Source organism: Vicugna pacos, chromosome 11 (genome assembly GCF_048564905.1).
Source record: "Vicugna pacos chromosome 11, VicPac4, whole genome shotgun sequence".
Lineage (NCBI taxonomy): Eukaryota > Metazoa > Chordata > Mammalia > Artiodactyla > Camelidae > Vicugna > Vicugna pacos.
In genome coordinates, this window is record NC_132997.1 from 86,497,271 (window position 1) to 86,511,682 (window position 14,412).

General features: G+C 49.1%; 1 protein-coding gene across 33 annotated transcripts in view; it reads left to right on the plus strand.

Moving 5' to 3' along the window:
* TCF7L2 (transcription factor 7 like 2) overlaps window positions 1-14,412 on the plus strand; it is a 190,008-nt gene that overhangs the window by 151,837 nt on the left and 23,759 nt on the right. For all 33 annotated transcript variants that reach the window (XM_072971903.1, XM_072971904.1, XM_072971905.1 and 30 more), the window contains one exon: window positions 12,739-12,871. In XM_072971903.1, the coding sequence (XP_072828004.1) occupies window positions 12,739-12,871 (133 nt within the window). The remainder of the gene's footprint in view (window positions 1-12,738; window positions 12,872-14,412) is intronic.

The following is a 14,412-nucleotide window of genomic DNA, read 5'->3' on the forward strand; positions in this document are numbered from 1 at the left end:
CCCCTGGGAGGGACTCGGAACTGAGCGATGGGACAGCAGCTATCTGGGAGCAGTTTCTTAGGAAGAGTTAGTTTGAAGAAATTCAGGGGAGATTTCCGTGTCCTTTTTTTTAAGGAGGAGGAGGAGGAGGTCTGTCTGGAATGTGTTGGCTCGTCTTGCTGTTTCCATTTTCCTTGTCTTTTGAGAAAGCCAGAAAATAAATTCCCAGTCAAAGTTGCCCATCCTGTTTGCTGCACTTTTTTAAGTTATTGTTGCTGAGTGATTGGGAGCTGTCCATCAGCCAGGAGGGAACTTGCAGTTTACTTAAGAAATTGCATGTGTGACAAAGGCAGCTGGCCGAGTGTGGTGGTCCGTGTGAATAGAGGGAGGGAAGGCAATTAGGGGGCTGTGTGGTTGGGGCTTTTTACTTGTCAAACTGGAGCCTCATTGCTTTTGTTACCGCCATGTAAAGGGAAATGGCAGGGTTTTGTTTTGGTATTAAGGGCCTTAAAGCTTGCTGCCTGACACTTAGAACACAGGAAGGCCGATTAAGTCCAGAAAGAAGGGCCACAGAGCAGTATTTTTAAAAAGAAGAAAAGGAAAATTAAGAATCCTCACTTTTTTGTTATCTTGAAGCCCTTCCAGTCCCCGAGTTTTGGGGTTTTTTGGTGGGGGGCATGAAGGTTATTAACTTGTCTGGTGTATTCACAGATTGCTTAAAGACCAACATCATGAAAACAGCCCTATGGGTTTGGACATATACAGCTGGGCAGTCGGGTCGGTAAATTAGAAACATCTCCTGTATGTTAGGTGTCCTGAGCCAGAAGAGACGGAATCTTTGCCACTGGTCTTGCTTCATGCAACACAGGCCCAGGATCCCGTATGGCGGCAGGGGTGTTTTCTTACCTGCATACAAATCCGAGTTGTGTATTTGCTTTTGAAGAGGGTGAAATGATTTAACACTTGGGGGCAGTGGGGCAGCAGGGGAGGACCAGAAAGGCGGAAAGGCATTCTTGGTGAGTTTTGTCCTCTGCAACTTTCTTCTGTCTTTAACTCCTCCTGGAACAGACACCCTCCCTCGCTCCCCTCCTACATGGGAAAGAGGACGATTTCAGGCCTATGATGTCTGTCTCTCTCAACTCTAATTAAGTTAAACCCACACACATGTACCTGGCCCTGGATCCTATGAGAGCCCTGGGAAAAGTATGTCGGGTTGGTGGGATTCAGGGATAGAGAGACTGCCTTTTCTCTCCTCTCTGTCTGTCACAAAACTCACAGTCAGAAAGCAAGTTGGCGTTCAGACTACCGGAATGCCAGTGAACACAGGAGGCTTACTTTCTTCTGCTTTCACAGAGGTCAGCTGAAAATCTTTCAGGCACAGTCTCTTACTCTGGAAGGAAAAGAGGTGTGTGTACACGTGGCAGGCAAGGCCCTACCAAGTGTCACTCAGTGTCACTGTGACAAGAAAATACACTTTCTGCCTCCCTCCCCCTCACCCATCGCAGCCCTCTCCCTAAGAAATTTGTTTTGAGGGATTTGACAATCTTGCAGATAAAGTGCCTGCCTACTTCATTTGGTTGATCATTTTCCCTCATGGCTGACCGTAATTTCTTAGCTATTCTTAGCGGGAGCTCTGTCCCTGCTGCCCCAGGTAACGGGTGAGGGAGGGGGACTCCGGGGGACTCCGCGTAGGTGCCCTGAGCTGGCTGGGGAAAGTGGGCCTTCCCTCTTCCTTCACGGATTTCCTAGTGGTTCAGAGTAGAAACTAGAAGGAGTTTCTTTTCATTAATTTTTTAAAAGAATTTAATCTGCAACCAGCAAAACTAGATGATTTGGTTTCTTTTTTTTGTTGTTGTTAATTTTGTCTTTGTTTCTTTGGTTTTGGTTTCTGAAGGACGTGTGTGGAAAGAAAAGGATTAACAAAATGATTGCAGGCAGTGTGATGGAGAACATGGGGCATTTTGAGCGTAGCAGGGCAGAAATTTGGAGCCATCTCTGTCTTTTAAGATGCTTTTTTCCCACCAGCTCTTTAAGTGAAAGGACTAAAGGGGAGGGGAAGCTGGGAGGACGAAGAAAAGTGAGAAAAGCAATAAGGGAGGAGAAAAAAAGCTGGCCCAGTCCCATCTTGAAGGTACAGAGAAAGTTTTTTTTTTTTTATTTGAGGAGAAGAGAAAGAAAACCAAAGCTATTATGTACCCTAGGGATGCCATCTTAGTGGGAATGGAAGATTTGAGTGGGAAGGGAGGCACGGTGGCCTCGGGACTCACTCTCTTCCAGCAGTTGGGCGGTTGGCACCTCAATTTGAATTGCTGGGTGAGTAGTGAGGGGTGTGTGTGTCTGTGTGTGTGTCTGTGTCCTTGCTTCTCGTCTTGACCATTAAGCCTTTGTGCTTTTTTCTTTTAATTCAGACGGTGAGAAGGAAAAACAAAACAAACATAAATGGTCAACTCAAGCTGTGCCCTTTCACTGTACTTTACATAGCAGTTTGGGGGGGAGGTGGGGAAAGGGTTAAAAAAAAGATAGGGAGGAGAGAGAGCTTGACTTTCGTCAGAATCCTGATAGTTCTCTGGCACCGCAGACCCCGCTCCCCAAGTGCTAGTGAGCTGGAATCTGGGAAGAGGGCGGTGGGATTTGGGATTTCTTCTAACAAATACTGTTTTTCCCCTTTGCCCACCAGGGTGGGCTCCACTGGAAGAAAGAGAAGGAAAAATGACATTCCCTCCCTCGTCTGAGGAGCATACTTTGGAAGCTTGAGACATTTTTGAGCAATAAGGCTTTTCCAGTAGCAGGCCTTGTGTAAACTGTGTATTTTGGTTTCATATTTAATGCTAACTTTCTGTTGCTCTGCCTTTAGTTGTATTTATTTTCAATCTCCAAATTTAGATGCTTGCCGGCCTTTTAGGGCTCCTGTCTTGCTTGTGGTGTTTGTATTTTGTAAACTTAATATAAAATGTGTTTTGGAAACCTGAGTAAGAGGTTGATGACAGCCCATTGTGCTGTTAGTGATTAGGAGGAAGCAGCACCAATCTGCGGCTTAGAGGACTTCATCCTCTGTCCAGCTCTTGGGTCAGACCCTTTGCCGTAAGCTGTAAGGGCAGTCTCTTGAATTTAGACGTGATTCCTTACTTGTCTTTAGTATTACTTTTTTTTTTTTTTCATTGTCAAATGGCCAAACAGAAACATTTGCAGCCCTCCGTCAGCTCTTAGGTCCGATACTCCGGGGAAGAAGGAATAAAGTATACTACAGACTAGAAGAGTCCTTATGTTTTCGAAATCATAAATTAAATCCTCTGCCATGTTCAAAACACAAAGTGGTAGTAGTCCTCTAGATGAGCACGAAGGAATGACAGATGTATGTCTGGGGTTTTCTTTTCGGCTTCCGTGCAACTTTCTAGTTCAGTGTATGATTGTGTAAACTGTCAAGATTTGTGGTGGGTAGAGTGCAGGCTGGCACTGCAAATGTATCCGTTGTGTTGCCACAAATTTCCCACCCAGCATAGTCTCCTGTTTCCAGATTCCTAAAAGGTCCCGGACCTTTGTTTACTCAAATTACTTGGGTTACTTCATAGCAGTCCCGCTGCTTTGCAGCCTGGATAAACCTCCATTCTTGATGGCTTATGGGAAAGGGAGTCCCTTTGAAAGAGTAAATTCCCGACTCTGATGATACAGATATTATGATCTTTGTATTGTCACAACAGGCTGCCGCCTCCGCATTTTCTGGAAGCATCAGAGCCTGCAATCTTGTACCTTTAGGGAAACCTCCCCTTTGTGGTTTGGGGGTGGTGGGGGGCCTGGCTGAGCTATGTAATGCAATTCTTTCTTTCTGCAATATTTTGGAATGTGACGAAATCCTGACATGCCCTCCAGATTACATACTTCTGCACACATTTGAAGGTTTTTTAAAAGTGAACTTTGCCTGGGTTACCTTAAACTTTCGTCAGCTGCGATCAGAGGGGGCAGTCGTATTGTGTCCTCCTCACCCCATCGTAGCTCCGTTTCCTGTTGATCTGATCATTTAAGGCGGCTATAGACGTCTGTTAAAGAACGGCCATGTTCGGGACACTAACGGGGGGAAATAGTGCAGGACAAGGCAGTTTTGCCTTTGCGTTCGTCTTCCCTCTAGTCCGTCTTTGCTGAATTCCTGCTGAATCTGAGGTCTGGGCCGTTTGTGGGGCTGCATGAAAACATTCATCCCTCTTCTCAGTTTACCTGTTCGTTACAAGAGAGAAATGTACCTGTTCTCTGAAGGAAACTCTCTCTCGAGCTCTTACCAGATTCATGGTAACAGGCATGGTTTTCAAATACTGCCTAGATTCAACAGTTAGGCACAGAGTGTTCAGAAGTACAAAAGACACTTTCCTGTTGCTGTTCACTGTAAATAAATTAGAAAGGCAGTATCAGATTTTGTTCACTACTTATTTCTTGAAATCTGCAGGCTGTAATAACCATTATGCACTTAAAATTTATTCTAAACCAAAATCGGTGATTTCCTTCCCATTATATTTAGGAATCCCTAGATTTGGGGTTATTGTGTTTTGGGGGAGATGGTCTGGAAATCATGGTTTTCTTAAAAGTTGTTTTGAATTTGAGCTTTTGGATTTCTTCATGTGGAAGAGGTTAGTTTTATTCCTGGCTCTGTTTTGAAAATTGGCTCTCCTAGAAACAGCTGTACCCTCTTACCCAATTTCCAAACATTCCCTGCAAACTCGGACACTTAAACAAGATTGATTATGCTAACGCTAATCATTTAATACCCAAGTAGTAGAAAAATACCTTGTGGGAGGGTAGGAGCTGCAGATTCCTGGGAAAGTGGCCGGTCCTTCATCTCTGAGATCTGGTAGAGGATTAGGACAGTCAGAGGACCCCCTTGCGCTGCCGCAACCCCCCCCCCCCGCCCCCCGCCACTCTGACCTCCGGGATTCTGTGACCTGCTCCTGGAGGGAGGCCGGCAGGAAGAAAACACTGGGAACTGCCTGGTCAGGGGCGAGCCTGGACCGGGCGGGCCAAGACTTAAAGCTCACAAGTGCTTTAAAGGTTAGTTGGGAGAAGCACAATGGGAGGCTTTCTTTTTATTGGAAAATAAATGAGAATGAGTGGAAATAAATTATGTTTAATGAACTTAACTGGAAGTAATTGTTCAAGAGCCTGTGAAAGCACAGCTTTGCCGGGCCAGGCCTTGGCTGCGACGCTCACAAAGCCGGGCAGCTGGAGCACATCTTGATTTTCAAGGTTTAAATGTTCCCCTTCGTGTGCCCACTCCCCACCCTGACACCTCCAGTCCTGCTCCTGCCCTCCCCTCCTCCATTTGGGGGATTAAGAAAAGGTCATTACGAAGAGCTGAATTTGGCCCCCTCTATTGACCCTTAATGCTTGGCAGTCTGTTTGGTGTGTAGCCAGCTAGGTTGTTATATTACAGAAGGCACCACCCCCACAAAAAGAACCCCCAAAAGGTCAAAGGCTTAGGATGGTTTGTGTTAGTTCCATGTATATGCATGCATGTGTGAGAATTTGGATGAAAACTGGCTGCACACTGATTCTGTCCCTGCCTGCCCAGTTCAGTCATTTCCCCGCACGAAGAATTCCAATGCCTGTGTGAGTTCATGAGGAACCATGAGTCGGCAGAATTTCGCAGGAAGAATCTTCTCTCTTCCTCTTCTTGCTGTCTAAATGGATTTGATTCCAGAGAGGGACGAGGTTGGGGCGCAGAGGAGTAAGAAATAGTCAGCCATTGGTAATTCACAAAACAAATGGCAGCGCCCTGAGTGCCAGGCTCCGGTGGGCTGTGGAAGCTGTGTCTTTGCAGCCTTGTGGGCACGTGACTGGGGCCAGGTGATGTAGACTGGGGCTGCAGTCGCTGGGGTTAGGGGTGTTTCTTTTCTGCATCTCACAGACAGGCCTCCTTTCTCTTAACCACCTCATTTCTCCAAGCAAAACTCGAACCCTGTGAAGCCTTCTTAGCTCTATGTATTATTTCCAACACGCAGAAGTCTTGCCCCGGGAAACAGTGCACCCTTAGCTGGGTGCAGGGCCTTAGACAGAGGGGGCAGTGTCGGACCACGAACATCCCCTGTGTTAGGTGGGCTCTCCCTGCCTGGGCTTCAGACAGCTGTGAGGAGAAGAGGGGCTGAGTAAAGGGTGGAAATCACCCCTTCGGGCCACAGTGGAAGCGTCTGCCCACCACCCTTCCCCTCCGGACATGTAGGAGGTTTACAGACAGGATAGCGAGGTGCTCAGCAGATACCTCGGGCTGTGCTTGATGTCATCATCCCAGCAACAGAAGTGGTGGCTAATCGTTAGTGCAGTGGGTTGTCGAGGCAGAAAGGTTACCGTCGCTGACCCTTCCACTCTGGTTCATAGTCCCAGAGAATAGGACTAGTTGAGTCACCAAGAGGGTTGTTGAAGAGTAAGAAACAGCCCCTCTGCATCCCATCCCCCCCACCACCGTTCCACGGCCCTGGTGACGTGCAACATCTCCTAACGTTTCGCCAGTCGCCGTTGGCCTTGGGCAGCTGTAGTAAGCAGCATCTGGAGAAAATGCGTAGAGATGAGCCATCAACCCGTTTTTCAGCGCAAACCTGGGGTGAACGGTGTCCCTTCCTGATGTTGCTTTCAGAGCCTGGGAGGGCCGGTGATCTGAAACACCGAAGACCCTCTGTATCCACCCCGGGAGGGGAGAAGGCTGACAAATGCTCCTCTGTGCTGCTTTTGTTTTATTGTGCTGGGCTCGTAAAGGCACTCTGTGGCCCCATTTTTCTTCTGCAGAAAGGCTGAGCAATGGGGGAGTATTGAAGAGGAGGGCCGGCGGAGAGGCCAGGGCGAGCCACGGCTCTATTTGTTTTCAACGTCTGTTGATTAATAGGTTGCGAGGTGAATGGTGAGCTTTCATTCCCTTCGGGATCCCCGCAGTTACAGAAGGTTGAGGGATTGGGGTGAGAGGAGGCTGGCAGGGGGATCTAGAAGTGCCTGAATCACTCTTTGACTTGCCAGGTTCCCAACTGTAAGCGGCCTTTGGTGGTGGATGGGTGTGTGGGCGCCCGGCCACGAGGGTGGCAGGGCCAAGTCGCAGAACACCGTGCTTGAGGGTTCTCCAGGGGTCGAGGGTCAGCCACAGGGGGCGCCCCCGCCCCACTCCCTCCCACTGTAGTGGGCTGAATACTTCGGGTGGAAAGGCTTTGTGTGCCTTGAGGGCTGTTAAAGGACCCTTTCTTCCTAATTTAACTATTCAGTGCTCAAAAACCATAGAGCTGGATGAACAGAAGCGGGGAAGGCTTCGCTTTGGGTAACAGCCATTTCTCCAGGTAGGAAGCATAAAGCCTTCACGAAGATTTAAAGTCGAAGGAGGATTTGGTTCCTTTTACATAGCTGTTGTTTACTTCACTTAATAAGTTCGGGGTTTTATCTTTTTCTTTTCTGCCGGGATTGACCACCTAGATCACCAGAATCCTGCGGGGCCCTAAAATTGCTTGTGTCTGTATGTGAGAAGCAGAAACATCCCACTCAGTGTTTCACACCCCTCCCTCCATAATCATGCCATCCAGGCCATAAAGTCCCTGCTACAAGACACTTGGGGCCCTCTGGCCAGGCAGGGAGCCCTGGGCTACTCCTTACTGGGGGGGCTCGAGGGTGGGCGTTGTTTGCTGAACTAGTCTAGGTTCCAGAGACTGGTCGGTGTGAGTTTGGAAGCATCTGTATCAGTTGGGAAGGCTGGCCCAGGCTGAGCTCATTGCGGGCAACTCACTGGCTCGGCCTGGCAGTGAACCCCATCCCGGGACCCGTCTCTGCAGACAGTAGTGGGAGGTGGAGGCAGACAGGTGAGCATGCAAGGCCTGTGACCTGGGACAGGTGTCCTCATCTGCTGTGTGGAGCTCATAACCAGCGCAGCCACTTCATAGGTTGGCTGCAAGGACTTACTAAAGCCTGCCACACGCAGCACAGAGGCCAGGCGCCATTGAACCTGGCAGTCGTGGACTGCAGTGGTGTGGGGCAGAGAGCTTCAGGAATAGCAGTGAGTGTGCTCAGGCACGAGGGGTCCTGAGTGACCCTCAGGGTGAGTTTCAGGCACGGAAGGTCCTGGGGTGTATGGGCGACCAGGGCATAACCCCCTGAACTTATGTGGACTACTTCATGAGTGTTTGCTGTGTTTTGTGGCTCAGAGATTCCTCGTGCCCATCGTGTTTTTCAAGGCCTCACTACCAGTAACTTAAGGTCTCCATCCAGCCTCCTGGGACTCCTCCTCTCACAGCCATGAACTTTAGTTAGCTGTGCCTGGAGGTAATGACGATTTCGCAGCCCCGGGTAGTTTTGAAGACACATTTAATATTTAGATAGAGCACGTACCTAAGAGGTATCTGGTTTTACGTGACAGTTTGCCTTGAACACTGGGCTCTGTGAAAAGATAAAACGGGGAGGAGATGCACATTTCAGGCTATTTACCCCACCAACACTCTCAGAGGAGGTGGTCGCTTTAATATAGATTTCCGGGATGCATTTCTAGAAGGTTGTCCATGTCCCTCTCCCACCAAAGGAACTTTCCACATCTGAATTTTTTGGGGGTGGTACAGTGTTGAATGCTGTCCTGAAAGACCCCTTTAAAGACGTGAAAGCTGTTTGTCGAGAAAGGGAAATTGCCTCTGGGTGGTTGTTCCTTATTTTGTTTGTATCAGCTCCTACTCCAGAGCCCTCGCCTTGACTCTGGAAGGACCATGGTCATCTCCAGCTGTGCATACTTAACTTTCAGCTCTTCTGTGGCCGTCTTACTTATCAGCATAACAAAGTCAGGGTTTTCCCAGAAGACATAATAAAATGTATTTATTAACTAAACATCACCTTTTTAGGAAGGCCATGCACCTGAGGAAGGGTGGCCACTTAACACCCACGCACTCTTGCCCCGCACGGCACATCTCCGCCTTTGCAGTAAGGAATGTGGTCTGTGACTGCAGTCCCCACTCTGGGTTTAATTGGAAGAGACTGGAGGGGGCGAACTTCGCCTTCCCCGGGCCCTCCTCATTAGTACTCAGTGGACTGTTATTTTGTCAGGGATCTTTGTATTGCGTCTGTAGGTGTGCCAGGCACTGTGCTCATACACACGTTGCAGGCATGATCTCTTTCAATTTTCATGACACCCCTCACAGAGAGACACGGTCCTCATCTGGAGTCTGCCTGGACAGAAACAGGCGTGCAGGAAGCTCCGCAGCTGGGCTGGTGACGTAGGAGTTAAACCCAGGTCTTCCTGAAATTCTGTGACTCCACTCTTGGTCACCGTGTGCAGGCTCTGAAACGATTATTTAGGACACTATTACAGCAAGGTGTCAGACTGGATGTTTCCTGAAGGCGTCCCCCCCAGCTCTGTTCTATGATTCTGCGCAGACTCCGTTCAAGTGTGCTGCCGTTCACTGCAACGAAGCCGTGAGACCGGCTCTAGCCTTCTCTTCTCCTAATGCTTATAGTTGCAATTTGATGGTTCTGGTGCTGCTCGTGAAGCTGCTCACCGCTCCCACAGGCTGTGGGCTTTGGGGGGACACAAGTTCTACAGGACACAGTCTTTGTCCTTAAGGGACTTAGCTATGGTGGGACCAAGAAAGATGTATCCTGACCCCAGCAATGGACATCATGTGGCGTGGACAGAAAGAACTGTGAGATTCTGAGGCTGGAGAGACATAGGCATTTTCTAGAAGGATATCCTCCCATCATAAAAGCGGTCCAGGTACAGGCAGTTTTGATGGGAGTGGCAGTCAGGCCCTGGCTTCTGCATGTATGACCATTGCTTGCTTGGGGACCAGTCACCCTGGGGGTGTGTGTGCTTGTATTATTTCTAGGGACCTGCATGGCACGCAGCCCCATCAGAAAACAGATCCATGTGCCAGCAGGGCCCTATTCCCCAGTATCTCCACCAAAGCCAGGCAGCAATTAAAACTTCAAATCCCTTCACCCACCTCTGAGCAACCCCACCCCCCACACCATGTCCAGAGTTTTGACTGCACAGGAAAAAACTAGTTGGCTAGTTGGCTCAGGTGTGCAAACTAATACACGAGTGATGGCAATCAGAAAAAGTGTCCAACTTTTGTTGGAATCCTCTCCATACCTGTACCTAAGAGAAAGAGGGAGAAACGATTTTTCTCACACGCCCTGTGAACGTCACTGGTACCCAAATGCTGTCTTCATCCTTGGACAGATAAGTAGAGAAAGAGAGCCTCCCCAGCATTATTTCCTGCTTGGAAAACAGCCATGGAGTTCGCACTTCTGATAAACGATTAAAAACAGCGGTAATAATGAACCAGTATTCTGGTGCTTACCGTGTGGTAGGTTTTGCATTAAGCCCTTTCCGTGGTTCTCTCGGAACTGGGACTTGATTCGTGATTAGGACTCGAGTCTCCTGACAGTTGTGCTTGCCTGGGACCTCATGGTTCTCTGGCCTAGGGGCCATGGCTGAACAGAAGAGCCACTGGGTCCTGAGCCCAGAGCTACTGAGTCAGGTCCCTACCGAGAGATTTCTTAGTTCGAGGGATCCGAGTTTGGGATAAGCATCCTGAGAGATTCTTGACTCAACCAGAGCTGAGAATTGCGGGTTTCGCTGCCCTTTTCCTATCACAGGTTTATACATGTGCTTCCTTGCATTGTTTGTGGGGGTCCTGTTCCCAGAAGTCCTGTAACTCCTAAGTGACAGTCTCCCCCCACCCCCCCACCCCGGGCTGTCTGCAGTTCTTTCCACTGCCCCACAGGTTTTTTGTACTTATTTTAAACTGTCTGAGATTGGTCTGTTTCTTTCATTTCAGTGTGTGTGTATCTTTCCAACCAGAAAGAAAACTTGTAGAAGGTAACAACAGCCCTTTCCTCCTAAAGGTCTCCACGCCATCTGATGTGTTTATTCCTTGCTCGGTTCTCTCTCCATCCCAACACACGCTGGGGAGCTGATTTGTGGGTTGTTTTTCAAGTTGTCCTAAACAAAAATGGTTCCTAAAAGCATCCTCTGTGCCTGTCCCTGAGTCGCTGGAGCTGGCCTTGGAGCAGCTGCTGCTCACCCTGCTGGCTTTGGCCACGTCGAGGCCTTCGTGGCTGCTGACGAAGGAGGTGTTACTGGGTGCTTTTAATATCAGTGTTTTGATTGCAAAATGACAATTCACAATACACGGCTCCTATGAGCAGCTTGCTAGCCTCTTTCTGTGAAAGTGTCCAGTTGTTCATAGGCGTCATGAAACCCGGCTGTTGGGATGGTTGACGACTTCCTGTGGGTTTTCCGGGAGCATCTAGGAAAGCCATATTTTTCTTTCCAAACATACCCATGAAAAAGTTAGAAGCACCTTTGAAAGTGCCTTCCCCACAATTAACTGTGGTGAGAAATACTCTTAACTATATTACACCCCTTTTTCACCCATTTAAAATAAAAGGGACAAAAAGAAAAACAGGGAACCAACTGCTTGCTGGTCCCTGAACTGGAGAGGCGCTAGTGGGCAGCACTGGAACCTGCTTCTTTTCTTTTAATGCAGTTCCTTTTCCTTGATGTTAATGCAAGTTGTGCCTTCCTAAAAGTAATAAAAGGAAATGAAGACACGTTCTGAAATGAAACTTGACTCTAATCCATTCATCATCTAATACTAGCCTCTTTATCTTCGCTGGTACCTAATCTGGTTAAATGTCCCTGTTGTAGGATTTTAGTGAAAATCCTCTTTTGGGAATAGGGTTTTTTGCAATTGGATTACTCTCAGTAAATGGCCCAGTAGTTCACTTGTTTCAGCTTAATTTTTTCTTTGTGATCTCGCAGGGCTGAGTTACAGCATCGTGTAGTGGAGGGGGGATGGGGTGGGTTGCAAGCAGGGTGAGGGGAATGAGAGGAGGATAATCTGGGAAGGTCTGGTCATAGCAACTAGAAAAAATCTTTAAAATGCTTTTCCTTTTTTTTCCTGCTTGTCTCCACCGACCAACACTTCCCAGACAGAAAAATGCCTGGACTTTGTTTTCCAGAACTGTCCGTTTCTAAAATGCATACCTTTTACTAGTCCAATTCATCATCATCCAGTTAATTTGTTAGCGTTCCCCATGACTTCCTAATGAGATTCCTAATGAACCGGGGCTGCTGTAATCTGCATAAAATATACAGGTGCTTGCTTGGCAGTTTAGAGCTTTCTGGTAAAGTTCACACTCCCAACCAGACCACTCGTGGGGCTTTTCTTCCCTGCTGTCTGCGAAGGATTGTAGCGTGCGCACTGGTTCTAAGGGGCCAGGAGGGGTTCGGAACCTGGGGTGATGGATAAGGAGGCTGGGTGCGTGGGATTAAGGCCCTGCCAGGTTTCTTGTAACGGAAGGTTTTTCTAGCCAGTCCACTGGGAAGGCTGCCAGCCTCCTGCAGGTCCCTCCCAGGGGGCTCTGGGGTAGGAGATGCCCTGGGGTAGGTGGTGTTCCCCCACCTGTAGGAACACAGTAGGCCTGGGGGATTAAAGTCCCCTCTTCGATTTACCTGCCGCCGGGAAAAGTGCAAACCCTTGGGCTCCTTGATGGGGTGGTGGCAGCGAAGGTATTTTAAAAGGCAGGCTCAGCGGGGAGGTAGAGACTGAGGTGTGCCTACCCAGAGAGCAGAATTACAAGTGTCTGTTATTTCAGTGCACGGATCGGGGCCAGGGCAGCGGGCGGAGCTGATTGCCTCTTACAAAATCCAGGTTGGGGGTGTGGTCGGGGGGTCCCTCGGGGCCCGGGCGGTGCTCCGCAGTCCTGGGCTGCTGGGAACCGGCGTGACAACCTTCTCCTCTCTTCTCTTCCTCCCCGCAGTCGAACAAAGTGCCGGTTGTGCAGCACCCTCACCATGTCCACCCTCTCACGCCTCTTATCACGTACAGCAATGAACACTTCACGCCAGGAAACCCACCTCCACACTTACCAGCTGACGTAGACCCCAAAACAGGTAGGCCGCGTCCTTGGGCGCAGAGAGAGCGTGCTTGGGGGTGGGGGGAGTTGGGGACTGGGCGGAGGTGGTGGTGGAGGGGCCCCGGCTCCTCTCCTAGGGGTTGAAGAGGAAGCTCCTTGGGGAGGCCGGAGCCCGGTGACGGAGTGCATCTCTCCTGCCCCGTGGAGAAGCCCATCTGACGGCCGAGGTGCTCCAGACCTCCGAGCACCCTGCAGGGCCTGTCTTGAGAACCTGACCGTGAGTCACTCAGTGGTTTTTTAGGAGTAGCTTATAACTCCAAGAGCCTCGCCCGGACTCAGAGACAGTGATCATTTTGGAGGCATCTCATGGACTCCTACTCAGCTCCTTGGGAATGCAAGAGCCGTAACCGTGTCGTTCCCTGAAGCCCCAGTTCCCTTGTGGCTAAAGTCACTTGACGATGACTTGGTGTAGCCTCAACAGACTGCGTTGCTGGGTTATGCATTCTCTTTGCTGATTATTTGGGCTCTTCCTCCCCTGCGATATCCTGGGTAGTTATTATCGAGCCCATTTTACAGGTGGGAAACCCCAAGTCCAAGATGGTTTCCTCATTGTGTCATGAAATGACCAGTAGCATCACAGGCAGAAGCTGCCACATTACTCCAGCTTTTCCACTTGTTCCGCCCACTTTCCATCCTACACCCTTTTTCCCCAAAGAGGAGAGAGAGAGAAGGTGGGGTTACTTTGAGCTCCCCTACAGCAAGATTTAAAACAAGGTGTGGTGGTGTTGGGAGAACAGTAAGGCTAGGGTGTATCTTTCCGGTTGGGTGGTACACTGGCTGGGGTTTGGTTCTCTTCCCAGCTAATTAATTAGAAGGATGGATTTAGAATGGCTATTTCCTGTCAGTTTGTCAGAGGGAATTGTTTGGGGCTGGGCTGAGGTGGACTGCCTGTTCGGGCGGCCTTTGCTGTCCCTGAATGAAGCCACACATCAGCTGCTTTTCACCAGCTTCTGAGCCCGCTTTGTGCTGGTGAGGGACCGAGCCTGGCGCTTGGATGGCTGGAGGAGGCCGCCAGCCGGCCCCAGGCTTCACGAGTGAATGGCAGCCTCAGCGTCTCATTTAAATAATGGTAGTACAGGGAATAGCTTTTAAATGGTTATCGTAAAACATATGATTAACGTCTGCGGACTGTTTACTTTTCCTCTGCGAACATTCTTTCAAGTGTGCGCATGGCTTGGTGTAGGGTCCAAGCCCAGCTAATCTGTTTGGTTTTTGTAATAGAGAGAAAGTGATGTCTGCCTGCAAATGTCACCCAGGGAGGCTTAATTTACAGATTGAACGCTTCCTGAATGAATTTTCTAAAAAACGAAATAGTTTTCATCCAGGAACACGCAGCTCGTTCCCTTCAATACTAAGGAATTGATGGTTTTGTTTCCCACTTAAGCTGCATAGGTCTGCTCCTCTGGGTCCGAGATGCAACCGGCCCTCTTGCTTTTCTAAGAACCGATTGCAGGATGTGTTCCTAGGGAATTAATGTGTGTGCAGTGGCTTGGGCCTTCAGAATTCACTCCTGTGTGT